Source organism: Montipora capricornis, chromosome 3, assembly GCF_036669925.1.
Source record: "Montipora capricornis isolate CH-2021 chromosome 3, ASM3666992v2, whole genome shotgun sequence".
NCBI classification, from domain to species: domain Eukaryota; kingdom Metazoa; phylum Cnidaria; class Anthozoa; order Scleractinia; family Acroporidae; genus Montipora; species Montipora capricornis.
This window is the reverse complement of record NC_090885.1, coordinates 26,965,715-26,983,833: the sequence shown is the minus strand read 5'-3', so window position 1 is coordinate 26,983,833 and position 18,119 is coordinate 26,965,715. Positions and strand designations below refer to the sequence as shown.

Here is an 18,119-nt window from a genome sequence, read left to right as displayed (position 1 = left end):
ATCCTTCTCGTTGAAAATGAGAGTTGCTACAGTTGTAGCTAAGTTACTTGGCCTAAGAATAGAAGCAAGGCTATCGGTGACCCTATTTTGATAGAAACCTTCGTGCTTTTCTAATGCTAATGTAGACTAATCCGAATTACAACAACACAATTTACATGATAAAAGCGGTGAGGTCCGTAGGAATACAAGGTCACCGGCAGCCTCGCAGCCATTCATAGGCTAGGTCACTGAGCAAACAACTGTAAAATGGCCTGTTGAGTAGAACAACTGAACATCAAGTCCAGTCTACATTGTCGGCTTCGACATTTAACATAAAAGTCGCTGATGCTGGACGCCTGATCTTAATTTCAATAGATTTTTTTGTTTTCATTCAAGTTTGCTTCTATTTGGGCCTTGTTTTATTTTACTTTTATTTATCTATTTTTTCAAGAAGGAAACAACAAGACCTAATCTAAAATCGAACAAAAGAAAATTTAAGTGGTAAAATCATCAATTTTGCAATATTTCTGTTCTTCTGTTACTTTGTTTTGTCCATTTAACTATACTGAGGTAAATTTCAATTTAGCCAGTGGCTGTGTCCGTTTGACAGTGATTGAATCAATTTGTCTTTCATAGATGTCTGTGAATCTGGATGGAGTTTTTTCAATGGATCCTGCTACTTCACCAGTGAAAAATGCGAGACTTGGACCAATGCTAGTATTATCTGCAGAGCTATGGGAGCAAATCTCGTTGGCATTGAGAGCCAGGAAGAAAATGTATATATCCAGCACAGGCACAATGGAGACAAAGCTTGGATCGGGTTGAATGACATAGCTACAGAGGGATTATTCCACTGGGTGGATGGATGCCCATATGTATTCCGCTACTGGGCCTCAAACCAACCAAATGACTTCAGGGGGGAGGACTGCGTGCACACTCTGGGAGTGAGACATGGGTTCATGTGGAATGATGTGGATTGTTTGGCCTGTCATCAGTACACTTGTGAGAAAGGTGAGATAAGAAACTATCACAATGTCTGCGGGCAAACTATCATCCGACTTTTTGCCAACCAGTCGTTCTGTCGTTACTTTAAAATTGTGAACAATTGAAAGTGTGTCTTCTTGGCTAGAACGACGGATCGTCGTGCCGCTCGAGCCCGAGATGATGGTCAAAAAAGGTCGATCTCGTGTGCTTCCCTGCTTTAGCTAAGAAAATTCGGTTTTTGTCCTGTTTACCAACTCAGTATATATATAACTTTTTCGTTGTTTATTTATAGATTTTGACGAGTGCTCCACTAGTCCGTGTCAGAATGGCGGTACTTGTATCAACGGTAAAAGAACATTCAGGTGTATTTGCCCTTCAACTCACAAAGGAAAAACTTGTGAAGGTCAGTTAAACAAACAATCGCGGTCTTTTTTCCTCATGATGCTTGTTTATTTATCCCAAGGGTGCAAACATTTTACAAGAGAGAGATTGTCAGCAATATAGCCAGTGTGGTTGGTAGATTTGGAGAATGAGTTTTTTTAAATCAGGGCCAACCGAAGCAGTTGTTCTGCGCTGTCAGCGCATCAACAAACCCGGCACTACGAACGACAGGAACAGCACATCTCTAGAGGAAACATTGATTGGGTTAAGGTTATTCTTTGCATTGATTAATGGCTCGACTATTTTCATTTAGAATTTGACGCGTGCTCCAGCAGCCCGTGCATGAACGGAGGAACTTGCACAGACCTTAGTGGTTCCAACTTCAGTTGTTCGTGTCCTTTTTCATACATTGGGCAACGATGCCAAGGTAACACGTTGTTCTGTTTAATGCTGATAATGATTTAAATAACTGTATACATTTAAAGTGCAGGTTTTAGACCAAAGGTATAAGTGATCCTCGCACTTGACTGGCAAATTTAAGCAACTGTCTTAAGGCCCGTGCAAACGCCCCCAACATTGTTGGGCCCAACATGTTGCGAGCGTTTGCACACCATGTTGTATGTTGTTGCGACTTGTTGGAAGTTGTTGGATGAAGTTTGAAACTGGTCAAACTTCAGAGCCAACAAGTGCCAACATTTCTATTGTTTCGCGGTCATCGAAGCGTGGTCCAACAATGTTGGGTCCGTTTGCACAGCACATCCAACAATGTTGCGCCGGCGCACGCCCACTACATGCTACGTTTCCACACAAATACATGCGAACAAGAAATCAACATGGCGTCGGAGATGGAAAACGTCCCAGAGTCTTTTGTATTCTCATCTAAAGACCCAACATGTTGTGACTTGTTGCGAGCGTTTGCACACATCTGCTAACATCGCGCAACAAGAGACAACATTGTTGGGCCCAACAATGTTGCGTGTTGTTGCGAGCGTTTGCACGGGCCTTTAGACAACTGAAAAATTCAGACGGCTTCGATGGGATTCGAACACATGACCTCTGCGATGCCTGTGCAATGCTCTACCACCTGAGCTATGAAGCCAGTTAGTTGTACGCAGGTTAATTTGTTGGGCTCATTTGTTCCCGAGAACAAATTGATGATACATTTGTTTCCTCGCTCTACACTGGATATAAAGGATTTTACACGGTTGCAAGAAGGTATGAAGTTTATGAGAAAGTGTTAGCAATAACAGCCAGTGGGGTTGATTGAGTTGGAGAATGAGTGTTTTTCTTCTATCTGGGCCAAATTAAGCAGGTGTTAGATTGATTAATGCCTCAACTATTTTCATATAGAATTTGATGCGTGCTCCAGCAGCCCGTGCATGAACGGAGGAACTTGCACAGACCATAGTGGTTACAACTTCAGTTGTTCATGTCCTCATCCATATTTTGGGCAAAGATGCCAAGGTAACACGTTGTCCCATTTAAGGATGATGATAATGATGGTGACAACTATAGTAAATTACAATAATGTTTCTCATCAGGAGCAAATTTGATGCAGCTTCTTTTCTTTCTCATGACTTTGAGAAAATTTACCGGAATCCTGTGTGGAAAATAAAAACGTTTGTCAAACAGCTTACATTCAGGATCTGCTACAATCATAGAGAATATTTCACGGTGGCGAGACGATATGAATTTTATGTTTGAATTGCAAGAACAATATCTTACTCGCTCGCTGCGCTCACTCATAAGATATTGTTCTCGCAATTCAAAAATACAATTCATATCTTCGTGCCACCGTGTATTTTTTTTTTAATTATATGGACATTAAATATACATGTTAGAGATTGAAAAGCAGGATTTAATACAAATACTGGGTATTATTATAAACAAAAAATGGCGCGAATCGTGGCGTCGTTGTTCAACATGACCACTTGTGTAACATACGGAAAATACGCCACTCGGTTCCCGGGTGTAGTGGTCGTATTGATTCTAAGAGTGTTTTAGTTTACCGTCCATACAATAATGATATCTATGTTTTGATTTCCAAGGGTAAATCTTACCGTAACCTTGGAGAGGCTTTGTCTCGGTTTTCAATCGAACTTTTAAAACCAACGTGTTCGCAGACCCAAGATTTGGATAATGCGTACACGGAGTGTACTGTTTTAGTTATGCTGAATGCTTCCTACTGGACCGCGATGAGATGGTAAGAAAAAAGGCAAGGTAAATGCAACGTGTGTGCATTCACCAAAGGTTACTATTTTAATGATAACAACATACGATAACCATGTTCTGTCTACATAAATTTCTGCTGAATAGACCAATTTCGATATATTAAAATTCAGTGCAAAACAAAAGACATCATCTCGAGGCTCTGGGGAATAAATATAAGGATTTGTATGAGTTTATTCCCCAGAGCCTTTCGATGATGCCTTTTGTTTTGGACTGAATTTTAATACATCGAATTTGGTCTATTACCTCCTGTATTTTCACGTAGCTGTAACAGGTGTGTCGTGCCGGGATCTTTATGTCAAAGGAAAGAGGGGAAGTGGTACACATTCTTTGAGTGTTACTGGTAATGCCTTCCAGGTGAGGAAAGGTTAAAAAACGTAATCGTAAGAAACAATTTTAGACGTGAAAGTGATTTAAGGTCTGTCGTCTATGATGGCAAACTTACACCACCCCTCTAATCTCGTACCCAGATCTCCCACGGTCATACGGAAGGGAGATCTGGTAAAGTTCGATTTCGAGCATGCTCAGTCCCAGCGAGGCCCGAAATACGGGCTTTTCTATCACTGCGGATGTTCGTACTCTCTGCTGTGATTTTTGCGGAATAAACACGGATTTCGAGAGTATTCTTGAAGAGATTCTTTTGGGTAGAGGACAAGGAAACCTTAAACTTAAGCCCAAACAGAAAGAAGCGCTACAGGCGATTGTTTTTGAACGGTCGAGATTGTTTAATTGTCGAAGCAACTGCAGAATCACTGAAACGAGCGCTTAGGCTTAATCAGTAAACGAGTGCTATTTTCTTCACACAATCTCGTGAAAAATGTAGTTAGCCAAACCGTAAATTGAAAGCTATATGTTAAAGAGTGCTTAGACCTAATCACTGCAAAGAGCGCTATTCTTGACACGATCTCGTGAAAAATGTAGTTAATCTAACTGTAAAATTCATAATTGATCACTACTTCATTCGCGAGTCACGCTTTAAGAACGATAAATACTGTTTTGAATAAATTACATACTTCAACTTGAATTTATTAGTTTCTGCGTACCGCGTAGCCAGCTACGCAGAACTTTATTCGAACGGCAGGGTATGTGGGGCTTTCTTCGGTACCATTTACACAAATGTCGCAAGTTTTTAAAATGATTTGCCTCAAATGTAAAGCTTTTCCGGCGTCGGAAAAAACAAAACTTTCCTCCGCCCCAACTGGCATTTATTCAAAACAGCACATGAGCTTGCGAAAACTAAAACTTCACTAAGTGCCCCGCGAAATAAGCCAATCGGAGCGTCGATTGCATTGCCGAAACCTTTTTTTAGTAGCCAATGAAAAATGGTGTACTGTCGAACTTTACCAGATCTCACATTTCCAGTGACAGAGTGAGATCTGGGTACGAGATTACCACCCCTCCCCCCCAAAAAAAATTAACAAAAATAAATAAAAATCTCTAGAGAGAGAGAGAGGAGGATTTTGGCTGGAGTCAAAATGGTGAATGTTTTCAATTCGGACCGACTTAGGCCGGTGAATGACATTCGGGGTGGATTATAATTGTAAAAAAAGGAACTTTATTTAAGTGTCTGGTCTTCTAGTGCTGGAGCACTAATTGGGGACTCTGTAAACTGAAATCAACAAATTAACGCAAACTGAATCAAATCAACTGTTCGTTTTTGAGGAGAGGGAAAAACCGGAGTACTAGGAAAAAACCTCTCGGTGCGGAGTAGATAAGCAACAAACTCAACCCACGTATTACACCCAGTCTGGGAATCGAACCCGGGCCACATTGGTGGGAGGCAGCAGTACCCCCCTGTAAGGACAAAGGTCGAAGCTCTTCTTCCAGACAGCTAGTATCCTCTGCTAGTAACAAGTTAGTCGTGTAGGTCTCACTTCAAACAGTGTTAGACCTCAAAGTGAGTAAGGTCTGTCGTCTATGTTAGCAATTTCAGAAGATAACTTCTCCAGAAAGACACAACAATCTGTCCACCAGGATTTTGGCTGGAGTCGAAATGAGCGCCTTATAGTAAGGCATCGCTCTTGATTCTGCATAATCGGATAGTGCAATTTCCTTTATTATATGTTGTAATGTACCCACTATATACCTCAAGACCTTAAAACAAAATTACAGCGGATTAAGAAAAAGTGCAGCGGGATTTGTCGGTAGATGTCATTGGGCTAGGGTGGCTCCCTGTAAAATACAGAACTGAATTCCACCTATTAAAGGCAGCTCATAGAGCCTTTTATGAAATAATTGGCTTCGCTATTTAAATCTTTAAAGTCGTCACGTTGCCAGGAACCTACGGTCCAATACCATACCGCAACTCGTCGTGCCTATTGAAAACGTGACATTTCAAGACATCTAGATTATAATGAGTACAAAAATATCAAAAGGCTTGCTGGAGCCGAATTAGTTTAATTACATGAAATAGAGCTCTATACAGAGGATCTTTTTTGTGTTTATTTCCTTTTTTTAATTGTAAAATTGTAATATAGGTAATTTATTACTTTTACTTATTTAATTATGATTGCTATTATTATTATTATTATTATTATTATTATTATTATTATTATTATTATTATTTCCTTTGAATATCGTCTTTCAATCGAAATACGCAGAGCAAGACATTTATTTTCAGGAGTCAAAAACACCTTAAGTATAAAGCTTAAGTGGAGATACTTTTCGAAGTACTTTAATCATGGAGATACAAAATAATGTTTATAGAAGCGACCTTTGGGCAGAGATATCTCACGTATCGATTCCGCCTGGATTGTAACATTTTCGGAAATCCGCCCGCTCGCGCTTTGAGAAAAAACACATAAAATTGCAACTGCAGATATGAAACGATTTTCTTAACGAAAGATCATCGCAAGTAATGAAGCAACTTAAAGCCGGTTACACACGAGAAATTTTCCTTGATAAGTGTCATTGACAATGTTCATATGCTCATGTGTATGAACGACAAATTTTCTTTGACTAGTTTTGCCTTGACAAGTCTTATTTGATATATTAAAATTCAGTCCTAAACAAAACACATCATCTCGAGGCTCTGGGGAATAAATATAAGGATTTGTATGAGTTTATTCCCCAGAGCCTCAAGATGATGCCTTTTGTTTTGGACTGAATTTTAATATATTGAAATTGGTCTATTAACAAGTTTTCTTTGACAAGTTTTCACTGTAGCCAGCAATACAATTACACAGCGGACGATAAAAAAACAAAGCATGGGGCGCCATCGGCGCCATTACAGTGAGTCATCGCAAGAACAAGACCACTGTGCGCCCACAATTTCTCAATTTTCTTGACAAGATTTCCTTGTCGACCCGTACAGACGAGCAAGTTCTGCAATGTGTCAATTTTTTCCTTGACAAGTGCACTTGTTCAAAAGTTAGCATGCTAGCTTTTGAACAAGTGCACTTGTGCACTTGTCAAGGAAAAAATTGACAAATTCTTCTTTACACACCAGCAAATAACATTTTCCAAGTCAGAACTTAAGCAGTGTTTGACTGCACAGAAACCCAAACAACCAGCATTGTATTGGGGACCACTCTTTAATACGTTCACCTTTAATTTTCTTGTTTCATTTATCTCGGAGGTTTTTTGTGATATGTCAGCAAACGGAGGCGGCTGGACTCTTGTTGCCCGATTCTCAAATTATGATTCCGGAAATTGGATGAGGAACGATGCCTATTGGTGGTATGACATTCTGTCATCACAAGGATCCCCAACAAGCACTTCGTCTAATTATGATATGATATCACAAGCATTTTGGAAAGTCAGGGGAACAGAATTAAAAGTCACGCGCAGCGATGATAGCTCAAACACTGCTTTGCTTCGGACGTACTCCAATTGCTTAGGTTCAAGAACTATGAGGACCTTTTTGTCCAGCTATGGCAGGTTTACCCATCGTAACGTTTGGTCAAATGATAAGTGTCTGGGAAGCTGTCCGGTGTATTTTGGAGGATCGTATAGTTCCACGGTTGGCTTCAGCCGAGCAAATTGTAATGGGAACATCCAGAGAAGGAATCGTATTGGTTTCTGGTGTCAGTGGAGTACTGGAGATGGTTCTGTAATGATGTTTGGAGGAGGGGGAAGCAACTGTGCCAGAGCTGATCATGGTATTGCAATCACTGAGAATGACTATGGCGGTTTTGAAGAATGGAGTGATTCCGGAGAGAAGGATTTTGGTGACGATGCTGGTGGTTCAGGGTACAAGGGCTATTCCTTGAATTTGTGGATTCGTTAGCATTTTAGAAACCTTCTGATCATGAAATTTTGTGAGTTCTGTAAGTCTAACTTCGGCCGACCACAGATGCAAGAATGAAGTAAACCAATACTTGTTAATTCTCTTTTATTCTTATCACTTTTAAGAACTGAGGTCGGTCCAGGATGGATAATAATAAAACCGTATCAGTATTGAGAAACATTGATTTGACAGGACTGATTTTTGTCAAAACATGAACAGAAATTTGCAAAAACTATTTTTTGAAAACACTGATTTGTAAAAGGTGGATTTGAAAACATGCATGGCCTGTATAACATCGATTTTAAAACGGGGAATTTGCTAGTGGCCCATGTCTCATCACCATGTCGAAATCGTTCGACATTCCTTAACCCTTCCCTCCATCTTTCCGCGCCGTTCATCAAAAATAGCAGTTCTTCTACCACACAACCAGTATCCTCTGCTAGCTGGTCGATGTAGGTCTTGCGATGTCGTCCTAGTGTTTTCTTTCCGCGTCTTTAATCGACTTCCTCATGTTTGGGGACCCAAAATTATTATACTTAATTAACATCAATATAAAGAACAACTTGGCGTGGCTCAAAAGGGGGAAGTGGGAGACGAAGTGCTCCACTGAAACTTAAAAGGTCAGCCCCATGTACTCCTGGATTTGTGAGCTAAAGAAAAACCTACCACCAGGGCGGTACACACACCGGTATGGAGGAGGGAGTTAGGCCTCCTCCCAGGACCGACTGTGACCATTCCTGGGTAAATATGGAAGGTGCACAGACCGATATAGGGGAGGGAGTTGGGTCTTCCCTCAGGGTCGGCTGTGACCAATCGTGGGCCTCCCTAGGGCCCCAACTAACCTATATGTAAATCCCAGGAGTACAAAGTGTCGAGTCTATGTGGGCAAAAGTGTGATGAGAGGATTACTTCATCCCCATTCCCAATGTTTATTGAAAATACACTACTGACTTTAGAGACTAAGTGCAAGAATTAACTAGAGAGATGTCATATCATTGCCTCGAGTTGAAACCTTTTAACAGAAAGGGACATCAATGTGAGGACGCAGAAAACGATTTTGACTGTTGGTAACTTGCATACAATAATGATACCTTGAACTAATGGATACGTTATATATGTAAAATGATCGATAAAATGATTGATACCTGACAACATGTCATTTAATAAGGGTTTCGCAAGTCCTATGTCCAATGAAAAGGGGGGGGGATGGGAGGGAATTTGAAAAGAAAACTTCTAGACATATTGTGTTTGACCGTGAGAAAAAAGACCAGAGTGATGAAGCACATGGTAATGCAAGCTATTGGACATTACAGAGCGCCATGCAATTGGCCAAAAAAAAAAAGAAAACAATGGAGAGATCATAAGTTCACCTCATAAGAGATTGCACGTGAAAATCACTGGACATAGGACAAAGCTCAAACAAGAGTTGTCGATTAACTGAAATTTACTTCCGGTAATCAATAAATTATGATTAGTTGTCTGAGGCAGCGTTCACACGAACGCGGTTTCAAATCGACACGGTTTCATGACTTGGAAACCGAGTCAAAATCAATGCGGTTTGGAAGTGTTTACACGGAAACGTTTTCTCCAGAAAATCCAAGTCGTGATGATATAAGCGAGCTCTGCACTACGTGCTAAATTGAATATTTTGAATTGAACAATGCAAATTTTGCGCCAACATAGTAACCGTAATCAAATCGATGCGGTTTCGCTGTTTATACGACAGATAAAACCGCATCGTTTGAAAACGCTCCACTTTTGGCAACGGTTTCAAATCGACACGGTTTCGGCAACATTCTCGATCGGTGTCGTGTTACAATGTTGAAACTCCCAACGGTTCAAACGAAGTGCGCGCGCTGTTTAATACGTGGTTTGCAACCAATCTCTAGAGAGCTGCAATGTACAATTGCTGGTGGACGAACACAAGGTGCTATAGGCCACTTTCAAAAATACCACAATACTCTTTGTTTGTCATTCGCGTTGCTTATTGTAGCGATCTGATTGGATGAATTTCGGCTTTGACGGGATTTTCATATATGAAAATTGTTCCACGGCACTCCGTGCCTGTCGGTTGAAGGCAGGCCTATAATGTTTTGGTTTATCTGGTCTTGAAAACATCTTCAAAGATCGGTTTTTCAAAACAGGCAGATCTTAAGTTCATGCCGAACCGCTTTCCTCTCGTTACTTAGGAGAAACAGGCCTTTGGTGGCTATTTTTGATTTCATTCCGTCCTCGTTGTTGTTATTTTTTCTTGTTTAAAGGCCCACCTTCAACCGACAGGCACTGCGTGCCGTGGAACAATTATCCCGTCGAAGCTAAAATTCATCCGATCATTGACGAATAGGCACAATAGTTGGTAAGGCTGTCCGAAATGAAGACGATCTGATAAACCAGTGACTACAAGGAGACATATGGGAATTGTAAAAAACGTGTCATGAGCCCCTGCCCTTTGCCATTAGGTGAAAAGGCTACCAACAAGTCGCTGGTTCTCATCAAGCAGGCATGAAAATTCTCATTCTATCGTCTTTCTCTCCGTTTATCGATGTAGATTACACGCAGAAAAAATGTGGCAAAATCGAACAAGTTCCTTTGAGTTTTGGTAAATTGCAAATTTTGGCTTTATTACGAATTTAGCTCACAAAAATGGCCAGCTCCCGGTTGGCTGATAGCTTAAAGTGGTACTATGATAAAGCGATAGCACATCTTTTTTTTTCTTTGGATTTCAAAAGTATGTTAACTAAACACTAAATGACCCAAGTTTTGAAGCCTTAATTACAAAATTTAATGATCCGCCATTACTAACTTGACAAATCTTGAGAGAGATCGAGGAGAAAATGACGTCAAAGACTCCTTGACAAGGTTAAGAACGCAATGCGTATCTACACGACTGAATTAATATGCAGCACGTGGGTTTCGGCTTTCTGATTTTTGAACTCGTGTTTTGCATGCATAAAAACTGCGTTTTCGCGCTGAAATTTAAAGCTATTGAGTAAATGACGTCATCTTTCCCTAGATCCAAATGTTGTTGTCGATAAATTATTATTATTAGTAGTATTATTGTTTTTATTTGTATTATGTGTCATATTATTTGTTAGTTATGTATCTGTTCGTATATTGAATCACATATGTTTATGTAAGTATGGGGCATGTTCATATGGACTTCGATTCTTTTCATGCTCTGTTGAAGCTATTAAATAAATAAAAATAAATAAAATCCAACCCTCTGAGGTCCAGTCGGTCAGTTTAGAACGTGAGTAATGGCGAACCGTGAAATCCAAAACTTACACTCAAAGTTCACAGCCTTTGGATTAAAATCAAAGCTCAAAATTTTGCCAGGCAGGTGTTAAGCAAACACACTTTCAAAATATGAAGAAAAAAAGGAAGTGATTTTTTTTATCATTCTACCACTTTAATTAAGGTAGAACCCTTCACCGGTATAGCAGAGGTGATGGGTTCAAATCACATTCAGTCTCGAATTTTTCAGGCTTTCCTTTCGTTAAGCATCAGTGAAGTTCACAACTATTATCATGATGGCTATCTGCTGTTCAAATGTGTCTTTCGTATTATAAAGTCTCTTCATACTCACATTTTCTACGGGTCCATGACCAGCTAACAGCTGGCTTGCTAGTTTAATTGAATCCATTTTCTAAGAATCGAGCTGCGATCTCGTTTAATATCTTGTCCGAAACTTTCAATGAAAACACTTTTCATAGTCGTAAGGATGGATGGAAGTAGGATTCACCTCTAAGAAAAGTCGACGAGAAGCTAAAGGGCTATGACTAGCACAAAATTAATTAACTCTTAATTTATTGTGACGTTGCACATGTTAGAAATTTAATTATAATCTCGATGTAGCTGTTCGTAGCCCTTTTCGTTCCGTGGATGGTGTGGAGACAGATTTCTGTTATTTTACCAATACTCAACTTGTTGATCGGACCAAGAATCTGTTGCAGTTCGGCGACTCATGCGAGTTATACCACAGGTTCGAATTACGAGAAGCCTGTGTACAGCCGCCCGCTCTCCTCAAACATCGGACGGAAGCGTGCTCCTCCTCTCCGATTTCAAGTTTTTAGGAGAGCGGACAGCCGTACACAGGCTAATTACGATTGAATCACAGTAGCGTGATTATATGTTGTAACTCCCAAGGCGGTTCAAACGAAGTGCGCGCGCTGTTTAATACGTGGTTTGCAACCAATCTCTAGAGAGCTGCAATGTACAATTGCTGGTGGACGAACACAAGGTTCTATAGGCCACTTTCAAAAATACCACAATACTCCTTATTTGTCCTCCAAAATTTTGCATAAGCATTGTTTTTAATTTTTCTTGGGACAATCGTAAGTCCCAAGAGAAACAAGAAACAATATTTACGCAAAATTTTGGAGGGCAAACAGGGTAACAAGGTATTTTTGAAAGTGGCCTGTTGAGTAGCCTGCGTAGCAAGCGTTCCCGTTTGAACGAAGAGCTCCCAAACGATTTTCTGCAAACTGGCTGCGCGAAAGTTGGGGCAAGAGACTGAGGGAACGCTTGTCGTCTATCGAGGCGGACTGTTACTATAGGGATGATATCTGTTTAAAAACATTGCTTTTGTTATTCAAATGTACCAGCCACAGGAACAAAAGACCCATTGTTTCGACAGCCAATGAGGCGCTAGTTGGTACAATAATGACAATAGGTGACGTCAACGATATCTTCGCTATTACCTGATTTTAACGGGGGGGGGGGGGGGGGGGGGGGAACTGACTGAGAACAATCGCAAGAAAGACTTACCGTTTTGAAATCGGTGTTTAGACCTGGCTACTTCAGATCTGTTGCAAAACATCAAGACCGCCGGCGTTATTACTTTCTGAACTAAATTCCTGTTTTCCCAGTTCAGTGCCTGATAATGTGAAAGCAATGAAAAGGGGTATGTTTTGCGAAACGTTGACCTAGTAGCACTATATTTCAGAAGATTTATTTATTTATTTATTTATTTATTTTGTGATTCGCCCAAGGGCAGGTGATAATACAATAGGACTCTAGGTCCATTATATATAATATTAACACCCAAACCCAACCCCGGATGAGAAAGAAAATCTAACCCAAAGTACCCATTAAAAAAAATAACAACTACAGATAGTCATAGGATTAACTCTTCGACATTTACGACAAATTAAACTTATATGAACGTATATTGTCTCCGTCGAATACTATTTTAAGCCTTTCAACGAAAAAATACTTTAGCTTAATTTTAAAAGAAGAGATGGAAGTCTGCAACTTAATGCTATCTGGTATGGCGTTCCATAAATTGGCTAGGCGATTGAAGAAGGAAGCGCAAAACAGACAAGTTTTGAAAGGCGGCGAATGTTGGTCAAATGTTGAAACCGATTAAACGGGCCTTTACTTTCGGAAACCGCCAACTGAGGAATAAGGTCAAGCAATGTGAAGGGATACGTTTTTGTATACGCTGGACGTGTTCTGTTTCAAAAGAGATATTAGAGATGACTATTTTGTGCTTCCTTTATTCCCATGTAGCCCAACCGAGCGTTAGTTACCCTCAGCAACGGGAGTGGGCAGTGAGCCCACGACCTCCGTATTAGATCGATAGCCGTTGCTCTACCCATTGAGCCTAAACGTTGGTCTTAATTTCAAATAGAAGAAAAATCCGCCTCGAGCTCGGTTGTTTTGCGTCGCGGGGACACTTCAATAGGGCGTTTATGCATGGGCAACGGCAACGTAAACGTTGGCCGAGTAGCACTTAAATTTCAACAGAGATATCTGTAAGAGTGTATTTTAAGAAATGGCATCTCTATAGGAATAAAGAGGTAGCCTAAACTTGGTGCGAAGTGTGTTTAGCCCACTTTATCCTTTATAGTTGACGGATTCACATGCAGTACATCAAAAGCTGTTTTTCGGCAATGTGACAATATTGTGACACGAACATGATTCTCTAAAATAGGACCAAGATGAGCGAGCTCTAAGAAGTTGTTCCTGTGCCTTCGGCACACCTGCACAATCACGTAATTATAAGATTGTTTTACGTCATTCCTGTGCAGTAAAAGTAGGCGGTGTATTGTGTGAAAGTGTGTCTCGTTGAATTTAGTCCTAAACGGTAGAAATACAGTACACAACAAAGGAGCCAGAGCTAAGATTTGTCTTACTCCGACAGTTTCCTTTACATCTTATTTGCATAGTTAACCGGCCTCTCCTCCTTCGTATCCGCTTTGAGTCCGAGGTCCGTGATCCAACCGAGGAAAAAGGTACGATCGTGGAATCTACTTACCCATCTAAAGATGTGTCAATCCTCATTAATTCGAATCTATACCGCTGAACAGAAACTTAACAAGTATCTGCTACGGTATTCGAAGTACCACCTCAGAGTCATTAATTTTCTTGTCGGACTGGAAGATTAGGACTGGACTGGACTGAAAATTATTTTATTAGGTTAAATCCTCTCAGTTTTCCCCAGGTTTTAAATGCATCCAGTAATCAAGTACTGGCTAATTAGCTGGCGAACACCTGATGAATAACATGTTGATATGAGATCAGAAGATATTAAATGCACTTGACTTTCCCAAAAATTAATTGGATTTTGAAAGATTCATGACGAGAAAAGCTTTTTAACGATTTACGTTATCTAGAAGCCGAGAAAGAAGTCGACAGCACAGACACCTCTGAGAGGTCGGAGAAAGACCCCGTTAAACGATCATTCGGTAAGTAGAAAGCATTCACTATTAACGACATTTAGCTTATCGTACGAGCAGTTCTAACTAGTTTGGCTCTGAGCACCTGCATTTGTAAATAAAAGTTCTCCTCACGCACATGCTAAAAGAAACTTGAAAAGTTGCCGCTGACACTAACAACTTGCATGTTAAAGGCTAAGATTTATATACTGGGTCGTGCTCAGGGCGTAGCCGTGGGGGTCCTTGGGTGCCCCCCCCCCCACCCCTTTGTAAGTCTTTTTTTATGCAAATGACCTACAATATTCAGGTGGCGCAAGCGCTTGAATCTTGTGAGTACTCTGAGTACTCTCTGTTTTACACAGTGTGACCCTCCCATTGAAAAATCCTGGCTACGCCTTTGGTGCTTGTTCTTCGCTCGATTGGTATAGTAGCACCCATCACGGTCCTAGTCTACTGACTAACCTGCTCTCAGAATAAATTTCAACAAACCCCTCTGCATGAGTGGTGGCGACGTTTTTGACTGAAATAATGGTCTTATTCTAGCACTTACCCGGACATTTTAAGCGTACAGAAACGTTTACCATATTGTCAACCTTGTCGACTAATTTTGTTTTTTTCGTTCCATTCTTTGGTTTGGTTTCAGGAGAAGGGTTTAATGTATTGAATAAGCAAGCGGAAAAGGCAAGTTCGATTTACAAATGGCTTAAAGAAAACTGGAGAAAGTTACTTGTTATCATCGTGGCACTATTTGCTTTAATATTTGTGGTGGGCATTTACAGAAGATGTTTCAGTTCTGACTCAAGGTGAGAAACGAGTTCTCCTTGTTTTCTAGTTAAACCCCCCTCTCAACCGGTTTGCACCGCAGTGACTACTACAGAAGAGCATGGAGCTACCGTCATGGGTTCAATTACGGACGAATTAACCCTCGGGTCTTTTTAATAAATGAGTAGAAGCAGCATCCTTTGTGAAAACAGCTGGAAATTGCAGGGTGGCTGTGCAGCTCCAACACGGAGCTCTTTCCGGTATTGCACGGCTGGTTATTGACTCGGACTCGATTTTAAAAGGGAAACAATTCTGTCATGTAAACACTCACTTAAGTTGAATCAACTTGGGGAGTTACGCTCGTAGCAGCGAAAACTCTTATCCACTCACATAAACGGGGCCCAAGTATGATACGAATTGAAAAAGAACCACGCAGGCGATGAGGCTTGTGAATTTCCCGATATACAAAACCTCAAGCAAAGTGTGAAAACGGGAACTTAGAAGGCGCACAAACTGATAAAAGCGATAATAAGACCACCAAGCCCTTCAAAGAAACACGTTTTTACTGTCAAACAATACAGCAGAAGCCTAGGTTTCCGATTTAGGGTTAAAATATGTTTGTTGCACACGAACAGGAAATTTACACACGTTCTAGACACTCACTGGCAGTCAGTTCCACTAAGTATCACTATTTCAGTTTTTAACTTAAAGGTCGAAATTTGTTGGACATCATTTTCAACGAAGAAAATTCATGGGAACGAGGTTGATTTCGCATATTCGTCAGTTTAGCCAATCGTAGGCAGAACCAAGAGCCATAATTAAAACCCTTTCGAACTTGAAATGATGTGTGTTTCCTAATATCCTCACGCAGTCGTCTTTGGATCGTCGATCGTCCCTAACCCTTTACCAGTGGGGTATTTGAATAACTACCAAGAAAATCTGCGATTTCCGCCCTTCAGCCATGTTTTCTTACGCTGAAAATCGTCACTAAGAAGTCTCGCGTTTCGTTATTTTTTGCATTTAGTTCTTCTGGAGACGATGACGAGCCCAGCATCGTGGTAGTCAGGATGTTAAAGCCCGAAAACAAAGAACGAGTTGAATGTTTGGACCCAGTTTTAGCGGAGGACACCTCTCAAAGAAGTGGCGGCAGCGCGGGGAAGAATCAAGAAGGTCCTTTGGCTATTCAACGCAAAACTCAGTCTTGGAACGAAGATTGGGATAACACAGAAGTCATGATGACAAATGGCGTAAAACGAACTAGAGAGCCCTCGGTAAAAGGAAGCGCACAATTTCATGAAAGCTTCATACCATCTTCAAGACTAAGAGAAAGAGATATTCCTGAAGCTTCGTCACAAACTCAGATCCAAACCCAACAATCTATAATAGTTGATATTCAAGGGAATAGTATTCCTATCTCCGGATACACTGCATTCCAGCAGATTCAATTCTCCATGTTTTACTTTAATATTGTTCGTTATCTTTTGGAAATAACAGGAACTGATCTTTTCAGCTTAATCAGGGGTACTAAAGGGAGCATAAGTGAAGGGCCCTTTCCATTCTACGAGGAGATACCATTGGTCAAAGTCTTGGCAACATCATTAGCTGGGAGATATCGGGATGATTATCTTCCTACTGCAAAGACAACAACCAATATTCCACTGACTATCTCCCTGTGATGAAAATATCGATATCGACTAATGACCCAACAAAAATAAAACATGAACTGTGGATCAGCGATACATATAATGTGAATTTCGTATAATTGTTCAGTAATCCTGAGGCCTTGTTTTCAGTGAGTGGTCTGAGTATTCAGAAGTCCATTTATTTGTGGATTAAATATCTTGATTAAATATCCTGATTTATCAACTGACAATTGTTTCGAATTCTCCGTGTAAATGGACAAATTGTTACTCCATAATCCAATGGATCCCCGTAATCCATGCAGAGCTGTAGTTTTCTTTATTGAATATAGTTATAACTTCGGCTTCAACTGCATGAGGGTTGGACTTGACACTTTCCCAAAATGTCATGCATACTTATTGTGGCCGATACTCGTGAGTCATGAAAATGGAAGGGTAACAATAATCCTTCTGTGAAAATGGCGGCTTTGAACTGCCTTTCCGAAGGCATCTTTTCACGTAAAACGAATCTTGAGGGAGAAACATTGGCTGATAGCAAGGCCTGATAACCGCAAGTGATTTCCAAAAGAGTACAAAAGGACTCTGCCACACTTTGTTGATGTATTGCCTCTACGATATTTAACATCACAGTTGCTAGGCCGAATGCCATGGATTGCTTTACTTGACTTGTCCCTCGTGGTCCTCAGTACAGTTGTACATTGTGTACGTGCTATTTGGTGATGGCTTTGGCATTGTGGAGACCCTCAAGCAAGGAATCCAATACGTTTTAATTCATAATATGACTCGAATATTACAGAGCAATCGAGCCATGCTTACGATTTCCTCTTAAGGACGGTGCCTACCAATTCAAAGGTATTTTGGCCCCAGTTTACGATTGTGCAGGAACTGTAGATCTTAACAAGTGTTATTGAAATCGAAAAAGAAAATTGGGGGTAACCACGCATTTTTCAAAGATAATTGATGAATAATATTTGTAAAAAGCTTTATAATACAAAGCAATGTATGGCGTTCTTTATCAAATGGAAGCTTAATTATCTCTCAAAAATGCGTGGTTACCCCCAATTTTCTTTTTGGATACCAAGATTACTTACTAAGATATACTTTCTCGGGATAGTTTTAAACCGCGCAAAAATGTCACGGTATCAGTAAGCATCACTGATAGGAAATCCGAGTATCTCCAGATGCGCAGAATGTATGCGCAATAACAATAGTAGGCACCGTCCTTAAATGTTCTCTTAAGTTGAAGATTCAAGTCTG

General features: G+C 40.4%; 1 protein-coding gene across 1 annotated transcript in view; it reads left to right on the top strand.

Annotated features, from left to right (window-relative positions):
• Nucleotides 1-7,984, top strand: part of LOC138042710 (uncharacterized) — a 24,557-nt gene extending 16,573 nt beyond the window's left edge. Inside the window, exons 13-18 of the mRNA XM_068888691.1 lie at nucleotides 616-990; nucleotides 1,256-1,366; nucleotides 1,658-1,771; nucleotides 2,695-2,808; nucleotides 3,839-3,930; nucleotides 7,151-7,984. Coding sequence (XP_068744792.1) covers nucleotides 616-990; nucleotides 1,256-1,366; nucleotides 1,658-1,771; nucleotides 2,695-2,808; nucleotides 3,839-3,930; nucleotides 7,151-7,801 — 1,457 coding nt within the window. The 3' untranslated portion in view covers nucleotides 7,802-7,984. The remainder of the gene's footprint in view (nucleotides 1-615; nucleotides 991-1,255; nucleotides 1,367-1,657; nucleotides 1,772-2,694; nucleotides 2,809-3,838; nucleotides 3,931-7,150) is intronic.
• Nucleotides 7,985-18,119: the final 10,135 nt, after the last annotated feature.